The 17,785-nt window shown below is 27.7% G+C and overlaps 1 protein-coding gene across 1 annotated transcript in view; it reads right to left on the bottom strand.

Moving 5' to 3' along the window:
* Window positions 1-2,871: 2,871 nt before the first annotated feature.
* The window catches only part of Noc1 (Nucleolar complex protein 1), a 39,741-nt gene continuing 24,827 nt past the window's right edge, over window positions 2,872-17,785 (bottom strand). The window contains exons 7-14 of the mRNA XM_067275870.1: window positions 14,945-15,199; window positions 14,391-14,570; window positions 11,137-11,301; window positions 10,248-11,022; window positions 10,110-10,170; window positions 8,827-8,860; window positions 8,674-8,752; window positions 2,872-3,145 (exon numbers count right to left, since the gene is read on the bottom strand). Of these exons, the coding sequence (XP_067131971.1) occupies window positions 3,003-3,145; window positions 8,674-8,752; window positions 8,827-8,860; window positions 10,110-10,170; window positions 10,248-11,022; window positions 11,137-11,301; window positions 14,391-14,570; window positions 14,945-15,199 (1,692 nt within the window). The 3' untranslated portion in view covers window positions 2,872-3,002. The remainder of the gene's footprint in view (window positions 3,146-8,673; window positions 8,753-8,826; window positions 8,861-10,109; window positions 10,171-10,247; window positions 11,023-11,136; window positions 11,302-14,390; window positions 14,571-14,944; window positions 15,200-17,785) is intronic.

Here is a 17,785-nt window from a genome sequence, read left to right as displayed (position 1 = left end):
CTTATAAAACTGTGCGTTTCAAGGACATTCAGAGTTCTTGGTTTCTGGTTGTTGGTGCTCAGGATTTGCCATCGTGTGGACCAACATCGACCAACTAGTCGATGCCCGAAACTAACCATCGCTCCTGGAGACATCGTGTTTCTCCTAGATTCACCCTTCTCCCGAACTTTCGATTCGAAACTGTGCCGTCCACCGAAACGTACGTCATCGAGGGACCGAGAGAACTTCAGACCGAACGTTGGACACTCAACCAAAAAGAAAGGAAAAAAAAGAACTTTTTATTCGCTCCCAGAGTCGGGTTTTGTCCAAGCTATGAAGAAAGTTGTAAGAAACTTCTATTTTTATTAAACGGTTTTAAGATGGAAAACCTGTCTTGGTGAGTCTTTCCACTCCCACACGACTGTGTCGATCGCTCGGTTATCGAGACAGCCCTCCCAGTCGGCTAATCTCACAAACACACTACATCTTAACAGCCAAAAGAATTCCATGTTTTAGTTAATTATGAAATTTGATTTAAATTTAATTATTTTCAAGTAAAAATTAAATACAATAAAATGCAAAACATAACGATTTGACGAATGACGTAATAAATTGGTCCGTAAAATCGTTTCTCCCGCTCCTGATACAGCGGGGATAGCTACCGATAATTGAATACACTGAAGTATACAGAATTTAATATGAAATTTGGGGAAAAAAAAAAACCAATCGTTTTGAATTAAACAACTTCTTACTGAGTTACTGGAAACGACAATCTATACTAAATAACTTTTATAACACGGTACGTTTTCGACCGAGGTTGCGGTCGAAAACTTTAGTATTCATTAAAATTTTGTTGTTACTGTGTTATAAACGTTCTCAAGTGCAGATTGTCATTTCCAGTAACTCAGTAAAACGTTGTTTAATTTAAAAGAAACTATAATAGTTAATACCCAGCTAGATGCTTCTTAACTTTCACAACATCCTATCTCACTGAGAATTATTTATTAACTGTAACAAACGTTTTCAACCTATTCTACAGGCCATCTTCAGGTAAACTAGCTGGATTCTTTATTTTGGAACATCCAGTCTTGCACAAGCTTTAGTGAGGCTCACTACAGTCTTACGATAAGGATTAGTGGGCATCACTGACTAGTATAGCTTCTACTCGCACACCGGGGTGTGTATAGCAAAAATCCCACTTATGATACTTAAACCGTTTGTTCTTTAAAAAGTTTTTTTCGCACCGGTTAAAGGTTTAAGTAAGTGAAAGTTTTTATTAATATTGATTATTATATGGTTATGAAAAAATTATTCCAATATCTTCATGTATTGTTATTTCAAACCAAATATCATACAGTACATATAGTGGTACTGTATTTAATACATATCTGATATAACTCATAAATAAAAAAAATTTTTTTAAAGTCAAATCATACTTTAGGTCAACAAAGAAAAATTTTATTCTAGTTACTTTTTATTTTTATTAAATACAGTAGAGAGTCGTTTATCCGAACCCCGGTTATCAGAACGCTTTCCAGTCGGACTGTGTCGTGCTGAATCGAACTTTTTTGATACTAGATTTACTTCTAAAGTATAATTTTTATGTTTTTATATTTTTCAATATATTTATTTTGTTTGTACAAAATAAAGAAATAATTTTTAACGATACAATAGCCTCGATTATTATAATAAAAATTTTCGTTAGGCTTAAAATCGACGAAAATTCAACTCGAAGCGACACGCAACGGAGAAAAATTTCAACATCAGACAGGTTAATATATTTCCGAACAACCCCAGTCCCCAATTGATTCGGATAAACGACTCTCTACTGTAATTACAATTAATATAAATATGTATATACATATGCTAAATATCTTATATAAGAGAAATTTTTTCTCCCATATAAAACTAAAATTAATTAATGAATTAATATTTGAAAAGACTGTATTAACATCAAGTGTCACTAAAAGTTTAAAAAAATGTATTTGAACTTGAGTGGTTGAATAAAAAGTATTTTATTAGCGATTGAAAATTTGAACAAGATATATAAATATATATAGGGAGAGTGTGAACTAATAGTAGGTAAAAAAGAGAGTTCTCTGAAATTTCAGAGAATAAACAATCATTTTTATATATTTCTGTTGTTGTTCAATAATTTATAGTTTAATTTTTTAGCCATATTATCTTTGCTTGTATTTTCCTGTGAAAACATATACAGGGTGTCCCATAAATCTGTAAATAATTTAAAAATTCATAATAGTTGAAAGAATTGGTATATTTGAATGTGGCTTGCGTAAAAGTTATTCTCACGAAGGGGATTTTTTTGGGTAGAGAAAAAATTTGAACTATTTTCTTTCTCTCTACCCAAAAATTCCCCCTTCGTAAGAATAACTTTTACGCAAACCACATTCAAATATACCAATTCTTTCAACTATTATGAATTTTTAAATTATTTACAGATTTATGGGACACCCTGTATTTAAAATTTTGTTTGTATAGTGGTATTATCAAATTGGCAAATTTTAATTTTATGAAATGAAAATAATTTCAAGTTCCAATATTAATTTTAGTTTATGTACTGTACATTAATTGCTTATTGCAAAATAATTATTTTCAAAAATGTTAAACTGTTATTTAGTTGAACCAGATAACCCTGAAAAGGATTCTTCTATTGCTTATAAGATATTTGGATTCAAATTTACTTAATTCAAACAACAAAACAAATCAAATTTTTAGGCTGTTAATAAAAAATATGTAGATTTATTGGCAAACATTACAAATATTACTAATAATATAATTCTAAATTTCACAAAACTGTTTTTATATTTCATATGATACTGTTTATACAATCCTAGCTGCAGAAAAACTAAGAAATTTGAAGAAAAGGAAAAGGATGATTCAAATTTTTATTTTATTTACATAAAAATACGATAAAATTATTGCACATCAATTGTTTATGCCATTTTATTGAAATAACTGTTTTTTACGTTTATCATCACATTGTCTTTATATTAGAAATGTCATCAGAGTTTAGATTTTTTATTTGATTTTTTAATTTTAGACTTTAAGTTTCTTTTGCGCTGTAAATTTCCTTTCTTCTTAGTTTTCCAGTCAGCATTTCGAATCCATCTATCCCTTTGTATTTCCCATCTTATCTGTTTTTCATCTAAAAATATAATTTAAATCAATATTAAACTTTTTAGAAAATAAAAAATTGCAATTACACTGTTATTTAAATAAAAAACAAGTTGTTAAGATTTAAATAATAAATAAATTGAAATCTAAATTAATAATAACTGCCATCTCCTTGCCCATATTATCTTCCCTTATGCAATGACAACTTCTTTTTTATGATTTACAATTTAACAATTTTTAATCACAAATAAACTATCATCTTAAAAAACAATATAATTTCAATTTCAAATGTTTTTGGTATAGTTTATAGATCATCATCAGGAGTTCTTTAATATCAAATTATAGAATATTCACTGTTATTTTTAAAAATTTGGAATTATTGAAAACATACAAACATTGATTAATCACTAAGAAGTTACAGATCATGAAACATCAAAACTAGATACATAAATATAATCATCAAAATATCTGACAATATAATAACACAAAGATAAAATTTGTACATAAAAAAGTTCATGAATTTTTAACTATTGCATATTTCCTAATCATGACTAGACATTCTATATCTTTAGCATTCAAGTACTCTTCATAGATATTTTGTTGATATATTTGGATTTGTGGAAAGACATTTTACCCTGGTATGGTATACAGTGTTTCCCAAAAGAAATGTGCCATAGGAGAGTGTATGGAGAAGCATGTAGGCAAATCTCTCCATAGACTGCATTTCATATACAATATAAACTCTCACAAAGAAGCTTTTTAAATTGCAGCCATAGGCAAAACATCAGGGACACAATCAAGTAAAGTTAATGCTGTGTCATACAGGTTTGTAATAGCATACAGGATCTGAACTGACAATTAATATTAATTGAATGACCACTAAAGGAAAGATATGCTCATGAAGGACAACATAATTCCACAAAATTTCTTTGCAGTTATTTCATTCAGTTATGAAAAATGTGAATTATTAATTTTATTTAGTAAAGGTATTTCATTCATTGGTATTATTAGGCTTATAGTTGGTTAATTGTATACAAAGTTAGGAATTAATACTTGTCTGTCACAAAAATAAGTACTTTATTTCTCTTGTCTGTTTCCCCCATTTGGAACACACTCTTATTTACATTTTAGAGCAGATGCTCAAATAGATAGATAGATAGATAGATATCTTTATTTGGCGTAGAAGGCTTTCGCCTGTTACAGGGGCGTTTTGTTTCAACGCATATTTATACACATATAATAGCATCTCAATAACATTGATATTTTCTACTTACTAATCTATAGAATTTCATTAGTATTTGTCACAATTATGATTCAGTAGATTGTTTAACTTAATTATATAACATATTAATCATTTATCAAACATCTTTTAACTCTATATATTATTTCTTTACTATACTGCTCCATATCATTTGTATCATCCAAAAACAGTTTAATAGAAAAATCATTTTTATTTACTAACTTTGATAACTGCATTATCCAACTTCGTCTTAAATCCATTTCCCTTGATATGCGGTGTAGTGAAAACAGTAGTTTTGTTGTTATATCTTCTGCCTTAATAATTTTTTGTAGAAACATCAAATATCTTTTTATTGGTATAGTATTTAATCTGAGTCTATTTGTTTCTAATCTTAAGGCGCTGCCCGGAATATTGTATTCTAACTGAAATATCTTGCGAGTAGGTACATTCTGTATTTTTTCAAATTCATTAAATTTATCCATGTTCCAAATTGGGACTACATACTCCATTGAATTCATCACAATCGAATTAAAAAGTTGAACAAGTGTACCTAAGTTCTTAAGTTTAGCCTTGCAGAATAAACCTATTGACTTACCTATTATAATTTTTGCATTGTTTAGTGTATTTTTATAATGTTTCTCAAACGAGAGGTTAGGTGTATAATTAATTCTAAGAATTTATTTTCCTTGACTATTTTAACGCCCCACGGGCGATCAAACCTCTTTTTGTGGTGAGCATTACTAATTATTACGCTATTGTCTTGCTCTGGATATTTTATTTCCATATCACTAGATTTTAAAATCCAAGTTTCTAGAAATCCAATTATTTTATTTGTGTCTAGGAATTCTCTTATCGTGGTTTTAGATATTTTCCCTCTTATCCCTTGAGTATTCCAAAAACTCATCATCACATTATTTTTTTCTCTTGTTAAAGTTCCTGCTTTTTTCTCACCCAGTTCACTATCTTTGGCTATCAACTCATCTCCATTCACTTTACTATTATTACTTTCTATATTATTCTCCATTCTCCATTTTTTCTGTGTTATATTTAAGTTATCTTTTGTTTTTACTAATCTTATATTATATTTGTCTCTAAAAAATGATTCACCTGAATTATTTCTTTAGTATTCAAATCGTATGTATACATTGTATTTTCTTTTAAGAAGTAGTCATCTCTTATTTTTATCCTGTTGTCACCCGATTTCTCTAGTTTAATCTGTTTGAGTAATAATTTTTTCCTAATCCTTGATCTCAAACATAAGTCAGTTGAGATTATTATTTTTTTCTTTTCGTCCGTCATTTTAAATCTTGTTGTCCAGAATTTACTAAGAATTAGGTTTCTATCTTTAACCGATTCGGTCATAACCTTAATTACTTGATTATGTTTTCTATTTCCTAGTTGGATGAGACCCTCAATTTCGATCCAGTTAAGTTCTAAGTTTTCTTTTATAAATTTTTTCAACTCTTCTACATATTCCGAGGTTTTGAATGGAAAATTAATTATTATTAGGTTCTTCTTAGACGCCTCGTTTAACATTTTATCAATTTCAAAATCCACCATACCTTTTAGCAGCAGATGCTCAAATGATGACCTCCCATATACAAATAGTGAAACAGTCAATGATAAAGTGAAGAAACAACAGCTCTTATAATATTGGGTGTTGTTTCTTGGCAAGTTTGTGAGATTTTTCCTCACAGTTCATATATAGTTTGAAATGGCTCCTGGTAAATAATTGCTTTCAAATGTCCCCATAAGAAATCAAAGGGTGTTAAATCAGGGGATCTGACAGACCATTTACATGGGCTGTAATATCCAATCCAGCACCCAAGGAAGTTGAAACTACGGTGGAAAACACCAATAATGAGCACTTAAAGACCTCTAAATAAGACAACAACACAGAAACACAGATGTTTTCATGTTTCATTCTCTAGGATTTATGATGATTATATTAACATTTACTGTAAATGTACATATTTTAATATGATTTTATGTGCTTTTAACGCTTTTCTAGTGATATTACGACTTCAATATTTGTGGCGGACAGATGTAAAGTCAAATAAAATGACTTAAACTTGATTTTTATTTTTCCATATACTTTTTTCACAAACAACGTATAATCGAGAACAACATAACTCAAAATGACGTAACTCAAGGTATACCTGTATATGTATTAATGGGCCAATGTTAAAAACAAATTAGAAGAGTTAGCTACAAAGGTGGTTCACATGAATTTCAAAGCTACAGATGAGCGGTTATCATGTTGGAAAACCTGACACAAAGTAAAATTTAAGAGGGCATACAGTGAAAAAACAGTATTAACACTATGAGTCCAAAGAGTGGAAATCAACTAAATTGCCTGAATTTCTGCAGAAATTCAGCCCTGATCAAATCTGCAATGTAAATGAAACAGGGTTTTTACACTATGCCACCTCAGATAGTTCTGAGTTTTAAACTTGAAGTACTGTCAGGTTCAAAAAAGCAATGAATTGCACTACCATATTGTGCTGCTATAATGTCAGAAAGTGATAAACTAAAGTTGATAGTCATTGGAAAGCTTTACAGTTGGCCAGTTGACAAGCAATATAATATGTCACTGATAGTTGATGAAAAGTAAGCTGTAGCACAATTCAAAACTGCTCTTCTCATTGCAATTTTAAGACTTCAGAACAGGAAATGCCACATATAATCCATAGCAATAATAAAATTGCTTAAGAAGTACAAAATGTTATAATTCACAAAGAATTTTTATAAATTGATAACAATGTTTCAATGATCCAATGAAAATCAGAATTGTATAGATGCAATTATTGAACAAGTCATTTTGGGAAAACACCTAAAAACTAGAAAATAAGATAGTAATGGAGAAAATACTTCTGATTAAGAGTTAGTGACTAGGAAGCTAGAAAATTTATTTCCAACTAAGACAAACATTTTACGCAAGATAGAAACGAAGAAAATAACATTTCTGCATTGGATGGCTGTGCCAATTTGTCTACTTGCAGAATATAAAGAAAATGCACAATATACACCCAAGAGTTTTGCAAAGATAATTGTTCTTTTTTTTATTTAATTATTATATTTTAATATGTTATGTTTGAACTTGAATTTATATATATATATATATAATTAATAATCAATGTGAATACATATATATATATATGTTACAGTCAAAACTCGTTTTTAGTTAGAATGCATTTTAACTAGTTTATACTGGATGTCTTTGTTAAAACTAGTTTTAACTCAAATTCATTTTTGACTAGCAGTAAATTCTAGTTTTAACTAGACAAAACGGGTTTTAACAAAGATATCCAGTATAAACTAGTTTCAACTAGTTAAAACGCGTTCTAACTAAAAATGGATTTTGACTGTAACATATATATATATGTATGTATTCACATTGATTATTAATTATATTTTTCAATAGTTTTTGTCTTTATTGTTCATTTTCTTATCTCAAATTTTGTTTCCTTATAATTTGTTTCATTGGGAGAGCCACTTAATTGGGACAAATTAATCAGGTCCTAATGTGTCCCAATTAAGCAGAATAGACTGTATTGGTTTTGAACCAACAGTTTATGCACATAAGCAAATCCACGTACTTGTGGTTAGTATTTTTAGTTTTATTTAAATAAAACAAATAACAAAAAAAACTTTATATTCTTGTTATTATCTATATATCTAGAATTACAGAGAACAAGTTTAATTCTCGTAACATACCAACTAGTTACAGAATTATGCAGTTGGGTCTATACTTGTATTAGTTAAAAGTGATTCAACCATATGAATTTTGTATAATTAATTTCCATTTGACAGTATTGCAGTATTACGATATAAAATGATGCATTATAAAACCTGTACACTATATACTTTTCCTTAATACTTTGCCTATAAGTTTCGCCACACAATCTCCCATGGCATGTTTCTTTTGGGAGACACTGTATAAATATAACAATATATACATCAACCTGATTCAATTATGACTCATACAAACTGCTGAATGTTAAATAATCCAATAGTTCATTTAAGCATTAATAATTGAATCAGGTTAATGTTTACATTATTTTAATCTTTATTAATGCTAATTTAACTAAAACTAAAATTCTGTTTTAAAGACAGATTGTAGTGGCATATTGTAATATATAAACATTAATAGGTAGAAATTAAAATTCAAAATTAATTTCTAATTATTAAGCTAAATTTTGATCTTAATTAAAATTAGCATTGTTACAATCCAAAATAATCTGACAGTTCAGGCTAATGTATAAATATAATATATAAAAATATTTAGATTATATTCATCTAAATATTTAATTACTCACGTGATTTGTCTTTATTTATTAAACTGTGCATACTCAATCCTTCTACATTACTTTGATTATCTTCCAATATACAGGAGAGCTTTAAATATTAAAAAACTAATTGTTAATTTTTAAAACAAAAATTTTGTCATTTTTAAAATACTCAAACTTTACCTGTTCTGCAGGGGCAAAAGCTTCATTTTTATTGCTAGCATGAAAATAATAATAATCTATTATCAAATTATTAAAACTGATTTCAAAAATAAAATATAATAAATTTCAACAAACAAATAGTATATAAATAATACATTTTAGTATTTAGAAAATAATGTTTATATTTCATCCATAGACTTATCTACTGAATTTAAATATATATATATATACAGTATATAAATAGTAAATATATCAATATACAGTAGAGCATCGTTAATTGGAACGTCGGTAATTGAAATGGCCAGAAATTGGAACGATTTTCAGTCGGACTGTGTCGTGCTGAATCGAACGTTTTTGATACTAGATTTACTTCTAAAGTATAATTTTCATGTTTTTTATATTCTTCAATATATTTATTTTGTTTGTACAAAATGCAGAAATAATTTTTAATGATACGATAGCCTCGATTATTATTATAAAAATTTTCGTTAGGCTTAAAATCGACAAAAATTCAACACGAAGCGACACGCAACAGAGAAAAATTCAACAGAAAGCGATACGCAACGGAGAAAAATTTGAACATCGGACAGGTTAATATATTTTTTCGTACATAATCGGAAATTGGAACAAATGACTAATTGGAACAACCCCAGTCCCCAATTGACGCCAATTTTCGACGCTCTACCGTAATGTTTTTTAGCAAAGTAAAACAAAGACTTTGTCATTAATTATATGCAAAATTCAAGACAGAAATTAGTAAAATAAATTAATTTCTGATTTTTCAAAGTAGATTTTTATAAAATGAGTGGAAAAAATTGAAAAGAAAAATGTATATAGGTGTGCAAACATTACAATGAAATGATATCACTTTTACTGAATAAATAATATCGCTCAACTTTTTAAAAATCTTTTTACATTCAAAAAACAACAAAGAAAGCATAAAATAATCAGAAATATTTTGATGATTATTAAAAATGATCAAATTTTAATTCACAGATATTGAATATCTGTGATTCAAAATATGGTTATCTATCCTTTGAAATGAAGAAAATTTTTAAATATGTTCAGAAATTAATTTACTGGTTTTTTTTTTAATTATATACACTGTAGAAATTGTTTTATTAAATTCCAAATTCAAGAATTTCCTAAAATTTTCTAGACATTCTTTTGAATTGATGAAATGTGTATTTTGATAATTATTGTAATAAATTTAATTAATAAATTATAAAACTCTTGTTCCTTTTTGTCCACAAATATTTTATACTTATTTTCAATAAATACATTTTTTTAAATTAAAAAATTACCTGTCTACTTTCTTTGTAGCCAATTTTCTTCTTTTAGAATTGCTTTTTGATACTGGAATATCTAAATAATATTAATAACAATAATTATTATTATTATTAATACAAACTATGAAATATATCCCACAATATTTAATTTACCATTCATATCTGTAGTTTGAATATTTTCTAAATCACTTTCAAAATCTTTAAATGCTTCATTGAACTCATCATCATCATTAAAATCATATTCATCATCGTCGTCGTCGTCGTCATCATTATTATAACTTTCATTTTTTCTCTTCTTTCGCTTTTTTGTTTGTTTCTGATCAGAAATATCAGCAGCAAAATTGAGTTCATCTGATTTAAAGCCAGGTTCAAATTTATCCAAAAGAGCTTCAAAATCTTCACTGGCAACACTTTCCATATCTGAATCTTTATCTTTCTTTTCATCCTTTTGTTTGAAATTATTGGTTTGGAAATACTGATAAAGAAACTTTTCTTCTGGCCGAGCATTATCAAAATTTGAAGAATTAACATTTAAAGATTGTTGTTTTAATTGATGTTGACGTCCAAATATTTTTTGGCGTTCATTTTCACAAGGAGATAGTTTTGATTTCTTTGGATTTCGGTATACAAATTTATCAAGAAATTTGATGAGTGTAAAATCATGCAATGGATCACCATCATATTCAATGCATTTACCTTTCAGTACTTGCTGGCTAAAAACATTTACTGATGGATGAAAATGTTTTGTTAACAATGTTAATTCCCATGGAATACTATACTCAGCACCAGCATATAATGGATTTCTGTGATTAGGATTATAAACTTTTGATGCTGTGCATCCATGTACTTGAAAATTATTTCGATGCAACCAAGACGAATTTTGTTTTGAATTAGATTTAAAATTAGACTCTTTTGTTCTTTCTTCATTCTAAAAAAATTTAAAGTGAATAATTATATTAACAATCCAGCTTGCATTTAATTATACACCTCATGTAATTTAACATAACTTTTCTTTACCATAAACCTATTTAAATTTATGTACCTCTGATACATCTTCATAATGTTCATAACTGTCATCATCCTCACCATCATCACTACTAGCAATACTAATATTATTACTATTTAGAAGATTTGGATGTTCTTTTAATAACTGAGATACGAGAATTAAAGTACCACACACAAGACCTGGAGCTTGATATTCACAAACCTTTAAAAAACAACAGTTAAAAATTAAATAAGGTTATGAAAAATTATCAATAATATAATAAATTATTTATAAGAACATAACTATGATTCTTATAATGACATTACAAAAATGATATAAGTATATATAATCAACAAGCAAAAAAAAATAAAAAATGTTTAACTTCTTAAATCTGTGCAATTTAAGAAGTGCATTTGTTTGTTTGTTTATATAAGGATATAAGTTTAATGTGGTATCCTATAAATTTAATGTATACATAGTAAATTGTTTTAATTTATTCTATATGTTGTTCTTTCATTTTAGAAACAGATACTATTTCTCATAAGTAGGTAAATAGGTATAATTTCTTGTAGATACTATTTTCATAACTGAAACACCTTGAGCACATTTTAGGAATCATTGTGGCTGCTTCCTCTAAGTGCTTTACAAGTCAAATTAGTGATTTCTCCTTATATTTAAGCTGCCCCTGTTTAAGTATCTGAGTGCAAGAAAATTCATCAGACTTCCATCAGATGGTCTAACTAGAATGATGCTGTTTTTGATTATTTGAATGTCTTTCCTGGCCTTGAGGTCATCCATATTCAGTTGTGAACTTGGAAGTATGAGAATATACCATATCATGGTGCACAAAGACTTTGTCATAATCATTGGAATGTAAGGTCTCTAGTTCGTTTCTAGTTCCATTAATTAACTCTTTATGCTCTGAAATTTTTTCCATACTCAATGAGTTTTCCTTCCTACTATTTAATATTTGGTGTGAGGATCAAGCCGTATTGTAAGCTGTATTGTATTTTTTCCCCTCTGTATCAAGAGATAAAATTGTTTGTACTCTTCAGGAACTTGTATAGAAAAACCAGTCAAACAACTTTTCCTTCAGTCAATTTTATCTTGAATGGGATTAGTTGATTTTGGCTGATTTTGTATTTAAAGAGGTAAAAAATATTTTAAAAATATTACATTTTAATATATTTAGTATAGCCTTGAAAGCAAACTGAGTAAGCAAATTCACTAGCCCAGTGTAATTGGTACTCATTGTGCAAGTATCAACTCACTCCTTCATGAATTTGTATAGTGATGAGTAGCTAGTAAACTCACCAAGGGTAATTTATATTAGACTTTACTGTTGATCATAAACGACACAGTTCTTTGCACCTTCTAGTATGATTTTTTACCTAGTGTGCAAAAATGCAATGAAAATAGAATATCAATAGATAAATAATATATAAGTAGCATTTTCCCTTATCTTTTACAATATTTTTCCATAAATTATTGATCTTTCTCTTTTATATATTAATGAGAGACAAATCACAAACTAAAATGTTATGAAAGTGGCTCAGATGAATGCTATTTCTTACCATTTATTGTGTTTTATATCATGCTGCAACTCATCCTTATCTATTCTTATTCTTTTTTTGAAACTAACAATTTAGTAATTCTACAAGGTATCTTTTTGTGTTCTTTTATGATGAAAAATTTTAAATTTGTACAATTGATTCACATTTAAAAAAAATATTAATAACTGCAAATGCTTTTAAAAAATATTTATAGTAATATTTTAAAATATTGTTAATATAAAATGAAAAAGCATATAACTTTTCATATTTTATGTAATTTCATAAAACGATATCATATACATAAAGATGTATATAGCAGTATTCAGTGGCCTTATCCACTTCGTCACTGATATGCCACCATTTTTATTTTGTTTAAGGGAGTTTGAGCACTTGATAATTGAAACAAATTTTTAAATCATTAGTATCACCAAACAATGTGATAAATAAAGATGTTAACATGACATCATTTCATAGAATCTACTAAATATATATCAAAATAAAATAAAATAAATTCTTTTCTAGAAACAATTCTGTTTGAAAATTTAACAGATAATCCCTATATACATAGTTGTCATTTTACTTCAGGTTATGTTCCTCAGTTTCAGAAAAAGTATCTGCTGCTCACATCTTTGAATGTTGAATATCTTTTGCTGCATACAAAGATTTTTTTCATGTAAACACAGAAAATTTACATTTGAAAATTTGGAAATGATTACCATTATCCAACTTAATTCATTCCTTTTGACAAATGATTGTGATTCAAGTGACAATGGTATGTAAGTATAGTATAAAAATGAATGACCTGTGAGAAATATACTGTATCCTGCAATTTAAATAAAAATTTTTACTTGAGATAGATGCCCAACATGATTTTAGCACCATTTCTTTGCCCCATTTTTGCTTTTTTTCTATCACTTTGCATCCCTATTTTTAAACTACTTTAGCACTCTAAAATCCCATCCTTTACTAATTACATATACAATAATACTTTAATACTCACTGAAATATTACTGTAACAATTGAAAATATAATCGTTAATTGTTTCGATTTTTAAGTACAGTAGAGAGTCGTTAATCGGAACCCCAGTAATCGGAATCGCCAGTAATCAGAACGATTTTCAGTCAGACTGTGTCGTGCTGAATCAAACGTTTTTGATACTAGATTTACTTCTAAAGTATAATTTTCATGTTTTTATATTCTTCAATATATTTATTTTGTTTGTACAAAATGAAGAAATAATTTTTAATGATACGATAGCCTCGATTATTATTATAAAAACTTTTGTTAGGCTTAAAATCGACGAAAATTCAACACGAAGCGACACGCAACGGAGAAAAATTTGAACATCGGACAGGTTAATATATTTTTCGTACATAATCGGTAATCAGAACAAATCACTAATCTGAACAACCCCAGTCCCCAACTGATTCCGATTTTCGACTCTCTACTGTAATTTATAAATTAGAAAATGAATTTTTAAAATTCTAAATACTTTAAAAGTTGTCAATCTATAACGTAGTATCATAAATAATCTATTTTAATTGGTTTTTTTTTTTGGTTAATAAAAGCATTTATATAAATATTTTTAAACATACATATAAATTTACACTCATAAAAATCAGCAGCCACAATTTTAGCTTTAAGGAACCATTTTAAAATAGAAACAATAATAGCATATTAACGTATTAAGATATCTTGAATAATTAAGTTATTAAATTGCATATTTTTATAACTATTATAATATTTAAAGCATTATACCTGAAATAATCTTTTAACAAATGCTTTAACTCTCTGTTCAATATGATCTCGTTTTAAAGCACGATATATTAAGTTCAGAAACATTGTCTGTCTTGTAGAATTACTTAATCCTGGGTCTAATAGTTTCTTATATAAAACCACATAAAATCGATCTGATAGAGTTTCATCTAAACCATGAACCTAAAAAATTAAAAGTTAATTATAATGAATAATTTATAATTTATGAATATTTATTTTTTTAAACAATATTAATGTGAATTTAAAGTAGCATAATAATATTAAGCCATAAAGACATAATAATAAAATTATATTTATCTTAAACTTGTTTATTGTATCTTAAATGTTCCAAAGTACAATGATCATATAAAAAATAACTTTTGTAATTAATTCTATGATCTTAATAAAAGTTAGCCAAAACTCAGCTCCTCATAATTTCAAGCCTATGTATCAATATAGGATAACATTAAGAAATGACTGCATCTTTCAACACAATGTTTTTACTTCTATTTATTTATGAATAAATTATTTTGCTATTTTTATAATAAAAAATATACCTGAAACAACAACATAAGAGCTTGGATGCTGATATTAAAACTGACTAAGTGAACTATTTGATACAAAGTATCCATTTGTTCAATTAACACTAATTTGTCATCTTTAACAAATGGGAAAGCTCTGTTTACTCCAGTCAATAAGGCACTCATCATTTTATTTTCAACTTCACCTGTTCTTGTACAGGCTTTGAAAAATCCAAAATAAATACGAATAAGACGTGAAGCCAACAAACTATCTTCTGGACATAAAAGAAGCTGAAATATAAATTATGTTTTTCATTTGATATGACATTTCTTACTTTAATATAAAATTATAATAAATACATAATAATTTTGTAAGCAAATATGATTATTTAACAATGTGATAAATTAAAACTTATGAAAGATAGTTTATAAGTTTAAAGTAAATAGTACTATAATTTTATCTCAATACATGTAATAATTATACATACATTTGATATGCTATATAAAGTATAAATGCTTAAATTAATTTTATAATTTTCCAATAATAAAACAGTTTAGAAATAATATCTCTCTGAATGTTTTGCACATAACTATGTTCATGTATGGCCTCAGTAAAGAATGAACTACTACTATCTGATGAGAAAAATGTTTCAAACAATTATAATCTAAATGAAAATATTCAGATCCCTAAACATTTTGGCATTTTTATTTTTGACCATATTCATATAATGTATTCACTAAAAAAATTCCATTTTTAAAATTTTCAAAATCCATCAGAACTGATTTGGTTTGGGTTTACATTTTTTGAAACTAAATTGGCAAATTACAATTACAAGAGTCATCTGATAGTATCGTATATAATACTTATCATAAAGCTATGTTAACAGTGTTTATGCACAATATTTATGCACATCTGTGACATCACAAATATTTATTGGTTAATAAGGGAGAGGAATAGTAACAATCAAATAATAATTGTTCTCTGCTCATTAGCCTTAGTTTGACAAGCAAGGCAATTGGATAATGTTTTTGAAGAGTATTCCAAGTTTGAGGTAAGATTTGTTATCTAACTTTTGCAAGTAAAAGGTATCTAATCAAAGCAAGATTCATTGCAAGTTATGAAACATAATGTTTTAAGCTGAAAAGAAATGCCAGTGGAATACCATAAATTCAATGATGACCAAACAGAACTGAAGAATGATCTGGAACAAAGAAGCAGATCAAGGACCTCAAACACAAGAGAAAATTTTGTTGTTGTTGAAGGTTTGCTTCTGACAGACTGAAAAGTAAAAGTTCATGAAATTATTGAACAGATAAGTATTCCAAAGAGCAGTGTTCATACAATACAGAGTTGGGTTTTGTAAAGTTTTTTGTTTAGTGGATTCCAAAAATATTGACTAATACAATAATGAAAAAATGGTTGCTTCAATTGAAAGCCTCAGCCAGCCATGTTGAAAGCAGCTCTTTTATTAAAAGCAATGGTGCCAAAACTATAGCTTGGACCAAACCTGGTCTGCAATTATATTTGACACATTATTTATCAAAAACAGAAATAGGTCTACTTTTTTTTTATACATGGAATGTATAAAATGTTTGTGGCCAGCCCATCTATGACTTACGTGCAATTTGGCCCGCCAATTGATAAGTCTGGTCACTACTGATTAAAAGCATTATTACAGGAAGTGAATCATGAATTTACCACTTTATGATGCATTCAAAAGAAATTCTAAATAAGTGAAAACATCCAGATTCTTAAGTTTATAAAAAATTCAAGATGCAATCATCTGCAAAGAAGAAAATGGTTTTGATATTCTGGAATTATGATAACCTCCTTCTGTGTGAACTTCTTCCACAAAAACAAAAATAAAAAATACTGTGAAATTCTTTCATCTGCATACAATTTTTGTGGAGGCCAGGAAAGTTAAGCACTGGAAAGAGACTTCTGCATAATGGAGCATGATTTCACATACCAAACCAGAAAAAAATTTGGCTTGAAAAGCACAAATGGCTAGCTTCCTACTTGTTCTTTTCAAGCCACCCAGTACATAGTCTAAACCTTGCCATATTTCCATGTCTTTAATCTGTTTAAGAACTTCTTATGTGGAAAAAAGATTCAAGAAAAGCAACTGAAAACCACAGTTTTGCTGTACTTCAGGAACCTTAAATAAAAACTACTGTAAAGAAATATTTAAAACTTATGACATGCTACAGTCCTCAGCCTTATCATGTGGTTTCAAAATGGTTTCTCAGATACTGTCAAAATATGAGTGAAAATTAAATATTAAATTTTGGACTATCTAACTTTATTAAAGCAAATTTCAAGTCGAATACAGTTATTTCATCAACAAACAATTATAAGAACTCATTGTAAGATATAAAAATATTATCAAATTCCAAAATTAACAACTTCAGATTCACAAAAATTTTCTTGTAACAATCCATTTGGTTCCCAAACAAAGTCTTCTGAAAAACAATTTTTCATTAACTTTATTTAAAAAGTCCATTATTTATTTAAAACTAATTGACAATCACAAGATCAATTGATATAGCTTTTTCATGCATCCAGTTACCAAGTGCTGTACATCATGTGATGATAATTCAGATTATACTTTATTTTCTGTAAAGTTGTTGCATTTTCATATACATTTCGACATTGTAACCATCTGGAATTTGTTTATTATCTATGTTATCAAATGAGGTTTACATGACCAAAAACATTTCCAAAATGTAATAACTGTATAGCTCCATAAACAGCTCAATTGAAGGGTTGACTTGATGCAGTTGAGATCGTGTGGTAGTTGTATATCATGTCTTTATGAATAAAAACAAGCCTAAACAACATATTACTATATAAGTTATAGCTACAAAGCTATAACA

The sequence above is a fragment of the Centruroides vittatus genome, unplaced genomic scaffold (genome assembly GCF_030686945.1).
Source record: "Centruroides vittatus isolate TY-2023 unplaced genomic scaffold, ASM3068694v2 contig_1158, whole genome shotgun sequence".
NCBI lineage: Eukaryota > Metazoa > Arthropoda > Arachnida > Scorpiones > Buthidae > Centruroides > Centruroides vittatus.
The sequence above is the reverse complement of the archived record's forward strand: the minus strand, read 5'-3'. Positions and strand labels throughout refer to the sequence as shown.